Consider the following 14,819-nt stretch of genomic DNA (forward strand, 5'->3'; position numbering starts at 1 on the left):
AAGGCTTTACTCGGATCCATAGAAACTGCGCCAACAACACACTTATTAACCCAGAATGGGAGGTGAAGTTCCCTTGGTTACGCTACTCTGTTACCGAGGATGGTGCTCACTGCGCTTACTGTTTTGTGTTTGCAAGTAGCACCCCTTCTCCCTGGGAGCCACTGATTTGTGTTCCATTCAAAGACTGGAAGAACGCAATAGGCAGCAAAAGGAGAATTCTCACTAATCACGAGCTCTCTAAAGCCCATCAAAGAGTAAGCAGAAGAGAAATCGAGTCTGTCAAAGAATCCTTAAGTCGCGGATACTCCGAGATCGTTAAGGAAAAAAAAAAGGAAACTCCTCCTTGCAATACTTGATGTGGTTATTGTGCTTGCAAAACGTGGGATCGCATTTAGAGGAAACTGGGACAGCGCAGCCATGAAGGAGAACGGTAACTTTGAATTCTTTATAAACTGGCTAGCAAAATATGATGAAAGTCTCTCAGAACATTTGTCCACTGCCGCCAAAAATGCGCGTTGACTATCCTCGCAAATCAAAACGAAATGATAAATTGTCTCGGCGAGAGTATTCGTAATGCTCTTGTTATTGATATTAGAAAGTCACAGTTTATTAGTGTTATGTCCAACGGATCCTCGAGTATATCGATGACAGAACAACTGGCGGTTTGCGTACGGTACTTGAACACGTCGTCGGACGACGAAGTTAGCGTCAACGAAGTATTCCAGGGATTCCTCCCGACCACTGACGCAAGCACAATCACTGACTCACTTCTAGGGAATCTCAGTAAGTGGGGTTAGGATATTGAGGGACTACGTGGAATGGGGTTTGATGGCACCTCCAATATGAGTGGTACAGTGTCAGGGGTACTGGCAGGGATAACCCAGCACTATCCCAAACTAAATATTTTACGCACGGTTCCAGCCACTGTCTGAACGTTCTTGTTATTGTTGCTAGTTCAGGAAATCAAAACCTTTATGGCAACATTTCAGGAATTCTCCTTTTTCTTTTCGTACTCTCCCAAGAGAAAGGAGATTCTTAAGCAAAACTTCGCTACTTCCTTCCTCCGACGACCTTTTAGCTGACTGCCCCAAGGAAGAGCACGAAGAGAGATTGCCCAAGTCAGCTTTAAATCGAGAGAGCTTGACGACCCTAAGCGACGGGTGTTGGCTTTCACGAGTTGACTCCGGCAGTACGCTTCTCACCAACTATTCAAAGATATATGACGCGGTGACACAGGTAAAAGCCCAGTCTAAAGGAAAGTCATCACACCACGCCTCAGATTCTTGCATGGAATGGAGCAGTTCCAATATATTATTTCAGCTGTTCTGACCCAGTATGTCTTGGGGTATACAAGACCCCTCTCAGTTCTGCTCCAGTCGAAAACATGTGACCCCGTGAAAGCTGACACAGAAGCCAGAAATCTGGTCTCCCTTTGAGCTGGTTTAAGAACCGAAGAGAAGTTCGGGAAACTATATGCAAGAGCTGTGAAGGTTGCACAGACCACCAAAGTTTTACCATCAAAGCCGAGAACTACAGTACGGCAGATGCATCGAGCAAAGACCCCCGCTGAATCTATTCCAGATCTCTGTTGGTACGAATCTAGCTTCATGATGGTTTTTAATTTTTCTTTGTTCTAGGTTGAATTACTATTTTCCTTTAGTGGACCATGTGATGCGGCATATGAAGGATCGTTTCCCTGAGGCCCTTAAAAGTGCCATCCAAGGTACGCTACTCATCCCCTCAAATCTGAGGAATCTATCAACATCTGTAGAGGAAGCAATCCAGAAAGAGTTCGCTGAAGACCTACCAATGCCCCAGTCATTCGAGCACGAGGTTAGCTTTGTCCTTGTACTTCTTTGGAAAACCCTTACAAACAGCTTTCCTCACTACAATATCTGCCAATATCCGCTCATATTACTATCTCTTCCTCTCTGGGCGCTGAATACATTTCAAGCTGAACACTTCTAAATTAACTTACAGGTCACCCGCTGGAAACAGGACAATAACAGCATCAATTCTCTGACCAAGTCGGTGGCTTCTTGAGACGAGCGTCTCTACTCCAACATCTCCACTATTTTCCAGCTGTTGCTGACTCTTCCGGTCGGAAGCTGTTCGTGCGAACGCAGCTTTAGCGCCCTCCGGAGGTCAAGGCATGGTGCCGTTCATCGATGGGCCCCAAATAGCTGAATGATCTTGCATTAGCCTATATACACAGCGAAATCCCTGTGGAGCCGCTCGAGGTTCTACAACACTGGCGAATCGCACTGGCATTTAACAGCTAACTTCGTTGTCATAAGTAGAGAATAAACTGCTAACAAACACACTAAACACCCCGCATAGAAGATCAGAACTTAGAGCCCCTAAAGTAGTATTAAATACCCCCAAAAAGTTCTCATATTAAAAAATCTAGATCTTGATTATGTTTGGGGCTGTAATACCGAAATTTTGTCGGATAATTCCTGATCAAAGTGTTCTGTTAAATATAATCATAAATAAACACCCTAAATGCCTAGAAAGAGAATTTAACAATGGACATTGCCTCAGTCATATTTTTTTCTGGCTACTGCCCTGATGTCAGTGGAAATTGTCGAAAAATGCAAGGTATTTTCAACAAAACGTCCATACAGAGGGTAGAAGACAATATGACCATCACAGTAAACGCAAAATATACAAGAAAGGTTTAATTTATCGACAGCACAATTGCCAGAAGATAATGACATCAAGCCATCAGATGTGAAGAGCATAAAAGATAGAACTATACAGCTGGAAAACTTTATGGAGCAAGTTCAAAAATTGAGAAGTTCTATTGAGAAGGATGATGCAAATGTATTTACGAAAGCTGAAAAACTTAAATCTTGCCAAGAGTGCGATCTCAAATTCCATGACAAGTGTTTCGGATCTCTTGCAAGCGTGAAAAAAAAAATGCAAGAAAGCTAGACAAGAATGCAAACCCTCAAAGATAAACACAAGAGGATGTTCCCTTTGGCCAAAGGAGGAACTGCCTTAAAAAAAGAGAAAACAAAAAGAAAACAGAACCAAATCAAAAAAGCGCCGAATTGAACGTGCACACTAAAAAGTAAAGTGTAAGACTACACTTAAAAATGGTGTAAAATTGTTGCCAGCCCCGCAAGCCGTTTTTTTGTGTGTATTATTACACCAACTTCTAAAGTGTAGTTTAACTCTCAAAAGGAGGGTAAATTTATACGCAAAGTAGTGTAAAATGTGTGTAATACAACTTTGCACTTGTAAAATTACACATGTAGCAAGGGTAATAATATCAGAAAGGAAGGGTAAAATTACACTTTAAAATGGTGTACCATTGTTGCCAGCTCGGCAAGCCGTTTTTTTGTGTGTATTATTACACCAACTTCTAAGGTGTAGTTTAACTCTCAAAAGAATGGTATATTTAAACGCAAAGTAGTGTAAATTGTGTTGTACAACTTTGCACTAGTAAAATTACACATGTAGCAAGGGTAATAATATCAGAAAGGAAGGGTAAAATTACCCCGTATGACGGTGTAGTGATCTACCCCATCTAAAAAACCTGAAATTACACGATAAAAAAGTATAATTCAATCCCAATATGAAGTGTAATTAAGCTTATTTAACATCTATTTATCAATAAAATTATACGTGACAATGGGTAATGTAAACTCAATCGTAATTACACTTGCTAACTTAAGAAAAAAAACGCACAACTCTAGATAACTAACAGCCTACAGTGTATATGAGTTCTTTAATAAGGGAATAACACGACTTTTTTCGGGAATATTGTTTATTTGCGCCCGCGTTGTGTCATTTGCGGCCCTCGCGCGCAAATGACATTACAAGGACGCAAATAAACAATATTCCCGAAAAAAGTCATGTTATTATCATTATTATCAATCAACAAGGCCAAATGATATCAAGAATGCGAGTTTTAGTAATACAACACACTAAAAATTAAAGTGTAAGACTACACTTAAAAATGATGTAAAATTGTTGCCACCCCCACCATCCGTTTTTTTGTGTGTTATCACACCAACTTCTAAAGTGTAGTTTAACTCTTAAAACAATGGAGTTCGCCCGCAATCTTGCTTCAACCCAGGTAGCTCTTGTTCAGTAGGCACAACCTGCATATATAAAATGAAGTGGAAAAGAACAGATGTTGTAAACATTATAAAAGGTGCAAGTTACATCGAACTGCATGAAGTGCGCCACCCGACAGTTCATGCAGATGGAAATTATACTACATAGTACACTATAACAACTAAATTAACTGCATGGTTAGATCTACTTTACAAGTTACATCAAACTGTATGAGGTGCGCCAACCGCCAGTTCAGATGGAAATTATACTACATAGTACACTATAACAACTAAATTAACTGTATGGTTAGATCTACTTTACAAGTTACATCAAACTGTATGACGTGCGCCACCCGCCAGTTCAGATGGAAATTATACTACATAGTACATTATAAAAACTAAATTAACTGCATGGTTAGATTTAATTTACAAGTTACATCAAACTGTATGAGGTGCGCCACCCGCCAGTTCAGATGGAAATTATACAACATAGTATACTATAACAAGTAAATTAACTGCATGGTTAGATCTACTTTACAAGTTACATCAAACTGTATGAGGTGCGCCACCCGCCAGTTCAGATGGAAATTATACTACATAGTATACTATAACAACTAAATTAACTGCATGGTTAGATCTACTTTACAAGTTACATCAAACTGTATGAGGTGTGCCACCCGCCAGTTCAGATGGAAATTATACTACATAGTACATTATAAAAACTAAATTAACTGTATGGTTAGATCTACTTTACAAGTTACATCAAACTGTATGAGGTGTGCCACCCGCCAGTTCAGATGGAAATTATACTACATAGTACACTATAACAACTAAATTAACTGAATGGTTAGATCTACTATTGAAGTTACATCGAACTGTATGAGGTATGCCACCCGCCAGTTCAGATGGAAATTATGCTACATTGTACAATATAACAACTAAATGAACTGCATAGTGAGATCTACTTTACTTTCAATGTCATAAAAGAAGCACACCACTCGAAATGTAAATAGAGTAGGTCAAAAGAAGACCTCAGCACATGATAGAAACAAATACATAACGATCAAACTTTATCACCACGAGGGAACACAACACGTAATCATCAAACCTCGTCACAGAATAACAAATCTTACCACATAGTGACAAAAACACACCACAAAAAAAAACTTGAAGACCAAAAGAATAAAGATTACATAAGGAAGTTATAGCTTTCCATAATACTTTCTTGTTCTCCACTGTATTCTACTACTTCCATTTCATCATTAACCCTAAAATAACCCAAATCCTGACCATCTTCATTGAATTTATGACATACAACTGTAGGAAGTTCAGATTTGACTTAAACTTATAGAAAAAAAAAGGGTAAACTCCACTTAAACAATTCAAACAAAGGAAAAACTGTTGCCATAGCATTACTAGCCTAATAAGGACAGGAATACAACGTGGAGTGAACAGTTCTTACCTGTCAACTGTCTTTCGCTTCAGACTGAAGTGTTGCTAGTGGTTGTCTGTAGTTGACTGGCTGGCCGCACTATGTTGCTGAGGAATAAATAGGTGTATCTTCATCAGTAAGAACAAATGGAGACCTTACACTAAAATCTTCAAGGGATATTTGTGCTGAATTGTAATCTAACCTTGCACAGCTCTACTAATTTCTTTATTCTCAAATTCATTGCTTTCCTGAATCAAAGAGCCAATTTGAATAAAATCAGTCCAATTCCACTGAACAACACTTTATATTTAGCCTGTGTGGTGACCGACTGGGAAAAAACCGATTGGAAAACGAAACCGAACCGGAACAAACGAACTAAGAATTGAACAATAATATTATTATTGCAAAAGTAGACAAAGTACACCAATTAAACCAATGGAATAATAAACAGAGATAAAGTTATCTGGGCTATAGGTTGGCCAGCTCTTCACAGTCTGGGTCCAGCAATGGGTTACTCATGAAGTTCTCTCCTATTTAGCCTTACACGAATGTTTTCACTTCGTGACACGTATGTCTTTCTCTAAAGAAATCTCAGTAAAAAACAGCCGCCATTTTTGTAATATCATGCCCCAGGTAAGTCATGGGTAGTACCAGTCCTTTACACTTACCTGGCGCTGTTGTCGCGCGAGAAAATCAATTTTCCTTATAATCTTCAATTTTGGCCCAACATTACGAATTACGGAATAAGTTATGCTTTCAAATCACTACCCGTATAACTTTCCAAGAGGCCAAGCAAAGAATTCCTCATCAATTTCCATGCATGAAAGAAACATACATTTATATTAAATTTTAAGGCGGGAAGTTGCGGTCGCCTCGCCAACGAACAAATACGACAACATTATGTTTATGAAGTTAGGTAGATTTCACCTATTCTGCGCGCCGGCATATCATTTTCCGGGAGAAGTATTCTAACTGACCGTCGCCGGGACCCAAGGTCTTGATTTGGGTGACATAACGAGCTAACAGTGCCTTCCATTTGTGTCTCAAATCTAAGGAACGTCAAAACACTGCAACAATTCTTTCCTTTTCAACGTAACAGAAAACAGCTTGTACTTTTTTATGTATTTTAATACATCGTCCTTTGGTGCGAATTGTAGTCTATCCAAAAACACTTGGATCAACTACAATACGCACCGAAGCACGATGAGAACATCATGACCCTCAAAACTTAACAATAGAAATAATGAACACAGTTTACTCACCACGAAAGGATTCAGCATATTTGTTGTACGGGGCGCCTAAACTGGTAAGCCATTCGCCTACTTCCTCTACAGTCCATAGTTTAACATCGGAGCATCCATGAGCAGCCATTGAATTTAAAATAACGCAAGAAACAGGACCTCCAAATATTCAAAATCCTTCTCCGAAGACTGGCCGAATGAAAAGTAATACAAAGAGGGTCATCAAGTTTCTTTATCACTATTCAATAATGCATCTTGATTGGCGGAGAATTACGTCGCCTTTTTGACCGGAAATTTTTGTCAAAAGACGTAAATACCGCAGCCAACCACATGGCTCGAAGTGACATTTGTAACCGGAAACAAACCTTTTGAATTTTACCATGCAGCTGACACCTATGCTTGTTACGAACCAGATTTTTAGGAGCTTAAAAAAACTACCAGTACTGGCTCACATTCGTAGTCGGCATTCGCACAACCCAAATTTTCTCGTCATTTGTGGTAGGCCTGGGTACAGCAAGACTTATAAACTCTTTTCAAGTTTTGAATCTCATTTTCCCCGCAACCATCCTGAACTTATTTAGGAAACGGACGAAGGACAAGAGAACGAAATTCTTTCTCATGATGATTCGGATGATCCCGTACATTCGCCCAGTTCAGAGGGAGAAAGCGACTCAGAGAATGACACCAGAGATACATCTTCGAATGTCTTCGAAACGTTGATATATTCATACTTAAACTAGAGAGTGTGACAAATTGAGCCAGACTGCAATGAGAACTACGTACAAATAAATAAGCCCTGAGGACAGTTTGTTCGGCCCAGTATATCATATTTATGAATAGCTATTTGTAAGCCCACAACTGAATGAGTTAAAAAACCACTCTAACATGGTTTAGATTAATCGGCCTTTTACTATTAAAATTGGTGTAAAAGTACACTTCCAACTGCGTAATTTTATCCTTAATAATACGCATAAACTTTTATCCTTTAAAAAGAGTAAAAATACCCTACATATAGAGTAATTTTAGAAGATTATTTTGGTGTAATAGTTTACACAGTAACAAGGTGTAAAAATACCCTACATATAGAGTAATTTTAGAAGATGTTTTTGGTGTAATAGTTTACACAGTAACAAGGTGTCATTTTACATTTTCGCGTTCGTAACATTACACTTTAATTTTTAGTGTGTGAAGAGCAAAACTGCCAGAGTGTTTTCTTTAGCAGGTGCAGGCTTATGTTCGTATGGAGATAATATAATTGAACCTCATCTCCTAAATAAAGATGCCATATCAAAAATGGTGAAACGTGATGTCAAATGATTATAATTGTTAATATTTGAGAAAACATATGTTTACAAAAGAAGCAATACAAGTTTTTGATACTTTCAACTAATATTTGGAATTAGTATCACCCAACTAGTGGACTAATGCAAATGTTGAATTTTGATTGGCTACGTTACTAGAGGACTATTAGTAATAGTCCTCGTGTAGCGAAAAGGGTGACGCTTTCTTTCGTTTTATTCCGGCCAAATAAATATTTCTTCAACTTGCATTTGCTAACTTTATCATTGCCTTTTCTGTCCGACTAGTTGGGTAATACTAAAACAATTAGACCCTTCGCCCTTAAGGGCCACAGGTCAATAGCCCATTCGGCTTCGCCTCATCGGCTATTGACCCATAGCCCTTGCGGGCAACGAGTCTAATTGTTAAATAGACAGTGACTCAAATACTGATTTCTCTGATGATGCAGACTAAATTGAAAGGAGATTTTATCTTACACAATCTTTTAGAGGTTATTACTCTCTTTCCATTTAGTCTATATTATTAGTAAAATTACCATTAGCATATATATTGCTGCTTTTTGGTATATTTAAATTGATATGAATGTTTTCTGTTGACATGAGTTTGAGTAACTGTAGGAGCAGTTTCATTCCTAGTGTTTACATATCTGCAGTTAATGAAATGAAGCATAATTATTCATGACCCACCCCAATGAATAGCATGGTTTTTCTTGACCCACCCCTTTTTACATGCACAAAAATGATGGCCCACCCCTCTTTTTTTCCGGTCCAAGTCTTCACTATAGTTTGACAAAAGTCATTTTTGGTGGTACCGTTTCAGGTGATAATACCCACAGGAATTAAAGTGATCTTGTCAAGAAATTATTGGGGCATAGATGTGACCATTATTACTCCACGAACTAAGAAGCCCGAGGATGAGGATGGATTGTGCACATATAAGGGAACTGCTCCGGTCATAACCTCGCTTGCACACCAGTACAGGTGTGTGTTTATCTATTTATTATTATTAACCCCACCCACAAAAAGAGAATTTAAGAATAAGTGAATGTGTGGGATTTTGACCTAATTCAAACCTCTATAACTCTGCTACAAAGCGTCTGATTAAAAAAAAAAAAAAAAGAAATAGTTTTAGTCATTTTATTAATATCATTCACACAGCGAAAAAAAAGATGATTGTACAGGCGTTAAAGGATTTATAGTGGTTCAAAGCTGGCAAACTTTCCATACATTCACTGTAATTTAAGCATGGCGTCACAAACTATGAAAAGGTCTAACTGATTGTGACGTGTTATTTTGCATATTGTTTGACACAAATAACTTTCGCGTGCCAACAATACGGCCAACAAAAGACGTCAAAATTACTTAAGGTGGCGTTTGAAACGTGAAAATAACTTTTTCATCAAGAAATTCTTTTCTTTTTTTTTTTTTTTCTGTTACGACGGCTCCCTTTGAAAGGAACAATTCTTGGTTTCACCCACTTGACCTGTTAACTGACCACATGGAGCGTCTCAATTCGATTCAAAGAGACGCGCGACTCGGAGAGTAACAACGGTTATTTTGTGCATTTTTTGTCGACTGAGGAAGCAAAAGAGACACGAAGAAACGAATAATAATCGATTACATGATCAAGGTCACGGTGAAGAGACGGAAGAACAGAAGAAACATTATTTCTTGGAGTTTAAAGTTGTCCTTTAGTTCATGTTGAGGTTTCTCTTTATAAGCGATGCCTAATGACCGTGTACGTGTCTCCTATCATAGTTCTCGATTTTTAATTGTAGCATAAGGATGTTTAGGGTCGCTGAGAAAACTACTCGAACTATTTTTTATTCATGAGCTTACCAAGTTTCACGTAAATAAAATTGTATCCCACTTTTTCCGTGCAGATTATCTTCAAGCTACTTCGAAAAACTCCCTCTTGAGATTAATAATAAAGCTAAAGAATTTGTGCCGTCTTGCCCTTGTGATGAAAAAAAAGACCAAGGCCAGGTGAATAAGGATTGCACGACTGATGGTATTCCAAGTGACTGGCCCTCGTTTGGCAGCCATTACAATCGCATAAAAATGTGTGACAATAGACCGATGAAAGGAAGAAAAAGAAGAAACATAGAAGTTTCAGATGAATTAACAAAAGAAGATTACGAGTTCTTCATGACTCCTTTAGAGTATAATGCCCACGACAGGATAAGACGATCCATAGTCTCCAAGGAAAATGCCACACGTTATTGCGCTGAGCGTTTGTCAGAAACTCTTGTGGGAAAGCTGTGCGCAAAATTAGGAACGAACGTCCAAGCGCTGGTTAATGTCTGCTCATCTGACATCGAGGTAAGCCTCTATTTATTCTACACCTTCCATGTTTGGTATTTTAAGAGCGTTTCATTACAGAACTTTTTCAGGCGCCATGCCGCGGGTTTGTCATGTTTTACTGTTTTGCGTTACCCTCTTGAAATAAAGTTTATTATTATTATTATTATTATTATTTTTATTTTTATTATCTGTTGTATTGAATAGCTTTCCAGTTTACAATTTGTTTTGAAAATTGCTGCGGACAGTGTCTAGGCAATAGTTCCTGGACTGAAAAAAAAGAATGTGTGTTTCATTGTCTTAAACTGTAGAATTTTTTGGTGATTTCACAGTTCTGTGATATGATCCACTTCTGACAGTTGGTTAGCACTTTAGTAACATTATTATTATTATTATTATTATTATTATTATTATTATTATTATTATTATTATTATTATTATTATTATTATTATTATTATTATTGGAGACTATTGAAATATTTTCAAATGATTTTACAACCTTTGCGGGCCTGTGGACTTGGGCAATGGTGCTCATATATCTTTCCTATAAAACCTTATGACTATGATCAATCTAACAAATTACTATGTAATATTGTAAAACGTACATATGCATATTATAGTTAACAAAATAAAAGTAGTAAAATTCATAGGATGATGCTTATGAACGATAAAAAAAAGAAAAAAAAGAATGCAAATAGGATACTATATACATCTTCATCATCCATAAACGGCTTTAACCAAAATCAGTTTATGAGAGAAACCTTTTTACTATTTCACAATTTTGGGAGATGATCCACTTTTGTGAGCGTTCAATAGTTGTCTATGCAAAGTTGTTATATAATATGCTGGTAAGTTCTTCAAGATCCTTGTAGTAAACTGCAAGAACATCAAAGACTACTGTAATGAGCTTTACTTTATGAACTGGGTATAAGTTGTTAATACCTAGTTTTAAATCTATATTTTTATCTCTCTTGTGTTTAGTTCTCATTGTGATTGTTCCTGGATTGCATATCGTTCCTTCTATGATGATCCATTCTTTAGTCTTTTTATCCAATACACTGATATCCGGTCTATTTGCGCCATTCATTGGACTTTTTTCCCATATTCCAGGGTATGTCCCACAAGATCTTTGCCTCGTTATTCTCTTGGATTGGTTGCAGATAAGAATGCTTGTACCACGGGTTAGAATACTCAGATTCTTTAAATCTGTATCTTTCCAATAAAGCATGGTAAACGGGGCGTAGCATTCTGTCGTGTCGTGCTTTATACAGTGACTGTGCTATGTGAGAACAGCCACAGAGAACGTGTGATACTGTCTCCTGATCTTTAAAGCAGAGTCGAAAGTACAAGTCGTCTACTTGTTGGTGTAACTTTTGTGATCTATAGATCTTTGTGTTAAGGCGTTGCTGTCTAATTCTTGTATCCACTGACATGACTATATCCGGAATTTTTTTCCACTGTTTAAAGATGTCGTATGAGTGAGCTGATACTTGTGGATCCTGCCAGTGTTGAGTCACAAACTTTTCGACCCATGGCTGTTTCATGACTTCATTTTTGCGTTTCTTCATACTTACTTTATGGATGATCTTTTTTATTTTCCTGGGTTCTTTGACCTTCCAAGACTGTTGCGCCATCTTCAAAGTGGCCATTGAGCTCTAGTTCTTCTGCATATCTTTTGCCATCTTTGAATACTGACCGCAAGCTTCTTTTTTCTTTTTCTTTTTGGAATGATTTGACTAGCTTAAAGTGTGGATCGTCACTGTTATTTAGGAAATGGGCTACTTTAAGTTTGGTATTCTTGTACAGTGACTCTATTTTAATCAATTCGTTTCCTCCTTCTTCTGATGGTAGATACAATAAACGTGTGGATTCATACTCATGCTTTCCACTGCACTCATCGATTACATGTCTTGTTGATCTATCGAGTTCTTTAAGAATGTGAATACACCAGTCGGTTGACCACGTGTAATATTGTAACATAGGCAATGCGTAGATGTTCGTTGAGCGGACCTTGCGTGGGACTGACAGTGGGGAAGTCCAAACAGCTCATAGTCGGTTCTCGTACTACTTGGCGGCTTCTCCTAAAACTTTGTCTTTTAGGTGTTGAGTGCTTTGATATTTTCCTAGGAATTAATAGTGGTCATCGTTGCTCAGAACTGGGATAGCACAAATGTTACTTACAGGCATTGCAGTGCTGTTGTTGCGGGTATTTAGTTTGCCTCTATTCAAGTGTATGGCAGCGCACTTGTTTATTCCCCATTCCATTCCAATGTCTGTGAACATCTTCTTTAGGTTGCTTGTAACGGACAAAGCTTTTTGTTCAGAACGATGGTAAGTTTTTAAGTCATCAACGTAAAGCACATGCGTGATCTTTTGGTCTGGGGCATGGGACAATTTATATCCCTCTGTACTCCTCAGGTACCATGCACTAGGATTAAGTGTTAATTATTATTAAGTGTATTAAGTGTATTGTTAATTATTATTATTATTATTATTATCATCATTATTATTATTATTATTATTATTATTATTATTATTATTATTTATTATTATTATTATTATTATTATTATTATTATAGCAGTGCAAACGTATGCATGCTAAACGATAGCTAAAGCACAATAGGGGCTGTTGCGTAACCTAAAGGCCAACAGGAAATAAGAAAATTAAAACAAAAACTTATTATAGAAACTAATACATTAAAATGTCTTCTAAGTAGAGCTTGAAGAAGAAGAAAAAAATTAAAATTTCCTTGTCTGAGATATCGCATTAAAATACTTAGAAAATGCTCTACTAGTGTCTTATCTTATGTCATTATTTTGAAGTGGCGGGCAATGTGTAAACTTGAAGCTAACACGGACTTCTGCATCTTTATCAAAACTTCTTTACTCTTCTTTTTCACTAACACCCTAACAGTTCTCTCAAGTCCTTTGGAGTATCCTCCCAGAACGTCTAGAATGATGTTGTGCTGGTCTATGCAGTATCCCTTGAACTGTTCTTTTAATTCCAGCCGCAAGGAGGCATACTTCTCTGTCTTATCCTGGCCTTTTGCAGCTCTGTTGTCCACCCATGGACAACTTATCTCTAAGATGGTGACAATCTTCCGCTTGCGGTCCACAACCCTAGCATCTATCCGGTTGGCTCGATCGGGGAGTGCCAAGGTGGTACAGTGTTTACGAGTTCTAGATCACGGAGCATCTCAAAAAAACAGAATCTTCAACACGCAATTATGCCTGTGGAGGTATTTGCTTTGCGCAAGCGCAGAACATCCAGCCAAAATATGTGCTACCGACTCTTGCGCTTTACCGCAGAGTCTGCATTGCACGTCATGCTCGCTAGCCTTTCTTGTCCTTTTACTCTGGTAGATTCGTGTATAGATAGATAGACAGATAGACAGACAGACAGACAGACAGACAGACAACAGACAGATAGATAGATAGATAGATCGTTTCCCTTATTTCTTAGTTCCTCTTCAGTTAGAGCTTGAGAGAGAATGGTAACAAGAATATCGATCACTATCAAAATTAAAAGTACTGGACTATTAAACTGAAAAGAACTGGATGAAACTATCAATATCCGGTCAATATCCGGAGAATGGTAACAAGAATATCTATCACTATCAAACTGAAAAGCACTGTACTATTAAACTGAAAAGAACTGGATGAAACTATCAATATCCGGTCAATATCCCGAAAATGGTAACAAGAATATCGATCACTATCAAACTGAAAAGTACTGGACTATTACACTGAAAAGAACTGGAGGAAACTATCAATATCCGGTCAATATCCGGAATTTCCGGGAAATCCGTGAAATCCGGAATTTCTGGGAAATCCACCAAAACGAAAAGAATGATGCTAAATGCGCATGGTCAACATGCATGAGGTTAAACAGCGGATTTTACGGATTCGACAGATTCTATAAAACTCCTTTATTTAAAACGGAAAAGGCGGATTTAGCATATTATTATTATTATTATTATTATTATTATTATTATTATTATTATTATTATTATTATTATTATTATTATTATTTAAATATCCGTGAAATCCGGGATTTCCACCTTTTATTTTCCACAGTTTATCTCATTTTACAATCTACTCAAGATGAAGTTTATTTCTCGGATTTTCTAGAATTCATCACAAAACACACACTGTCCCTTTATTTTTCGTGGTAGTATTTGTTTTTTTTATTATCATGTTTATCTATTGATACCACCTTATTTTTTTTTCCAAAGTCATATCACATCTCGAGTCTTTTCGCTCACGATGAATTTTGAGATTCAAGTCAAAACATCGCTATCGAACGACACAAATAGCTGATCTCGCACATAGCTCCTCTTGTTATGTTTTTGTTTGTCTCTGAAAAGTTGCTTTGAAGTCACCTATCTACTAGAAAACCGAACCTCACACCTTGGCCAATTTGATTTGTTAATTATCCTATTGAAATGCTGACCAAAGCCTGTGCTGTGATCACGTCCCC

The 14,819-nt window shown here is 37.6% G+C and overlaps 1 protein-coding gene and 1 long non-coding RNA gene across 6 annotated transcripts in view; one reads left to right on the top strand and one right to left on the bottom strand.

The window, feature by feature from the left end:
- LOC138000490 (von Willebrand factor D and EGF domain-containing protein-like) overlaps window positions 1-14,819 on the top strand; it is a 166,008-nt gene that overhangs the window by 64,607 nt on the left and 86,582 nt on the right. For all 5 annotated transcript variants that reach the window (XM_068846948.1, XM_068846949.1, XM_068846946.1 and 2 more), the window contains exons 9-10: window positions 8,859-9,019; window positions 9,922-10,360. In XM_068846948.1, the coding sequence (XP_068703049.1) occupies window positions 8,859-9,019; window positions 9,922-10,360 (600 nt within the window). The remainder of the gene's footprint in view (window positions 1-8,858; window positions 9,020-9,921; window positions 10,361-14,819) is intronic.
- LOC138000505 (uncharacterized) lies at window positions 4,070-7,802 on the bottom strand. Its single transcript, XR_011123139.1, has 3 exons — window positions 6,762-7,802; window positions 5,530-5,606; window positions 4,070-4,112 (listed from the first exon to the last, which is right to left on the bottom strand). It is a non-coding gene; the product is annotated as an uncharacterized lncRNA (long non-coding RNA).

This window comes from Montipora foliosa, chromosome 4, assembly GCF_036669935.1.
Source record: "Montipora foliosa isolate CH-2021 chromosome 4, ASM3666993v2, whole genome shotgun sequence".
NCBI lineage: Eukaryota > Metazoa > Cnidaria > Anthozoa > Scleractinia > Acroporidae > Montipora > Montipora foliosa.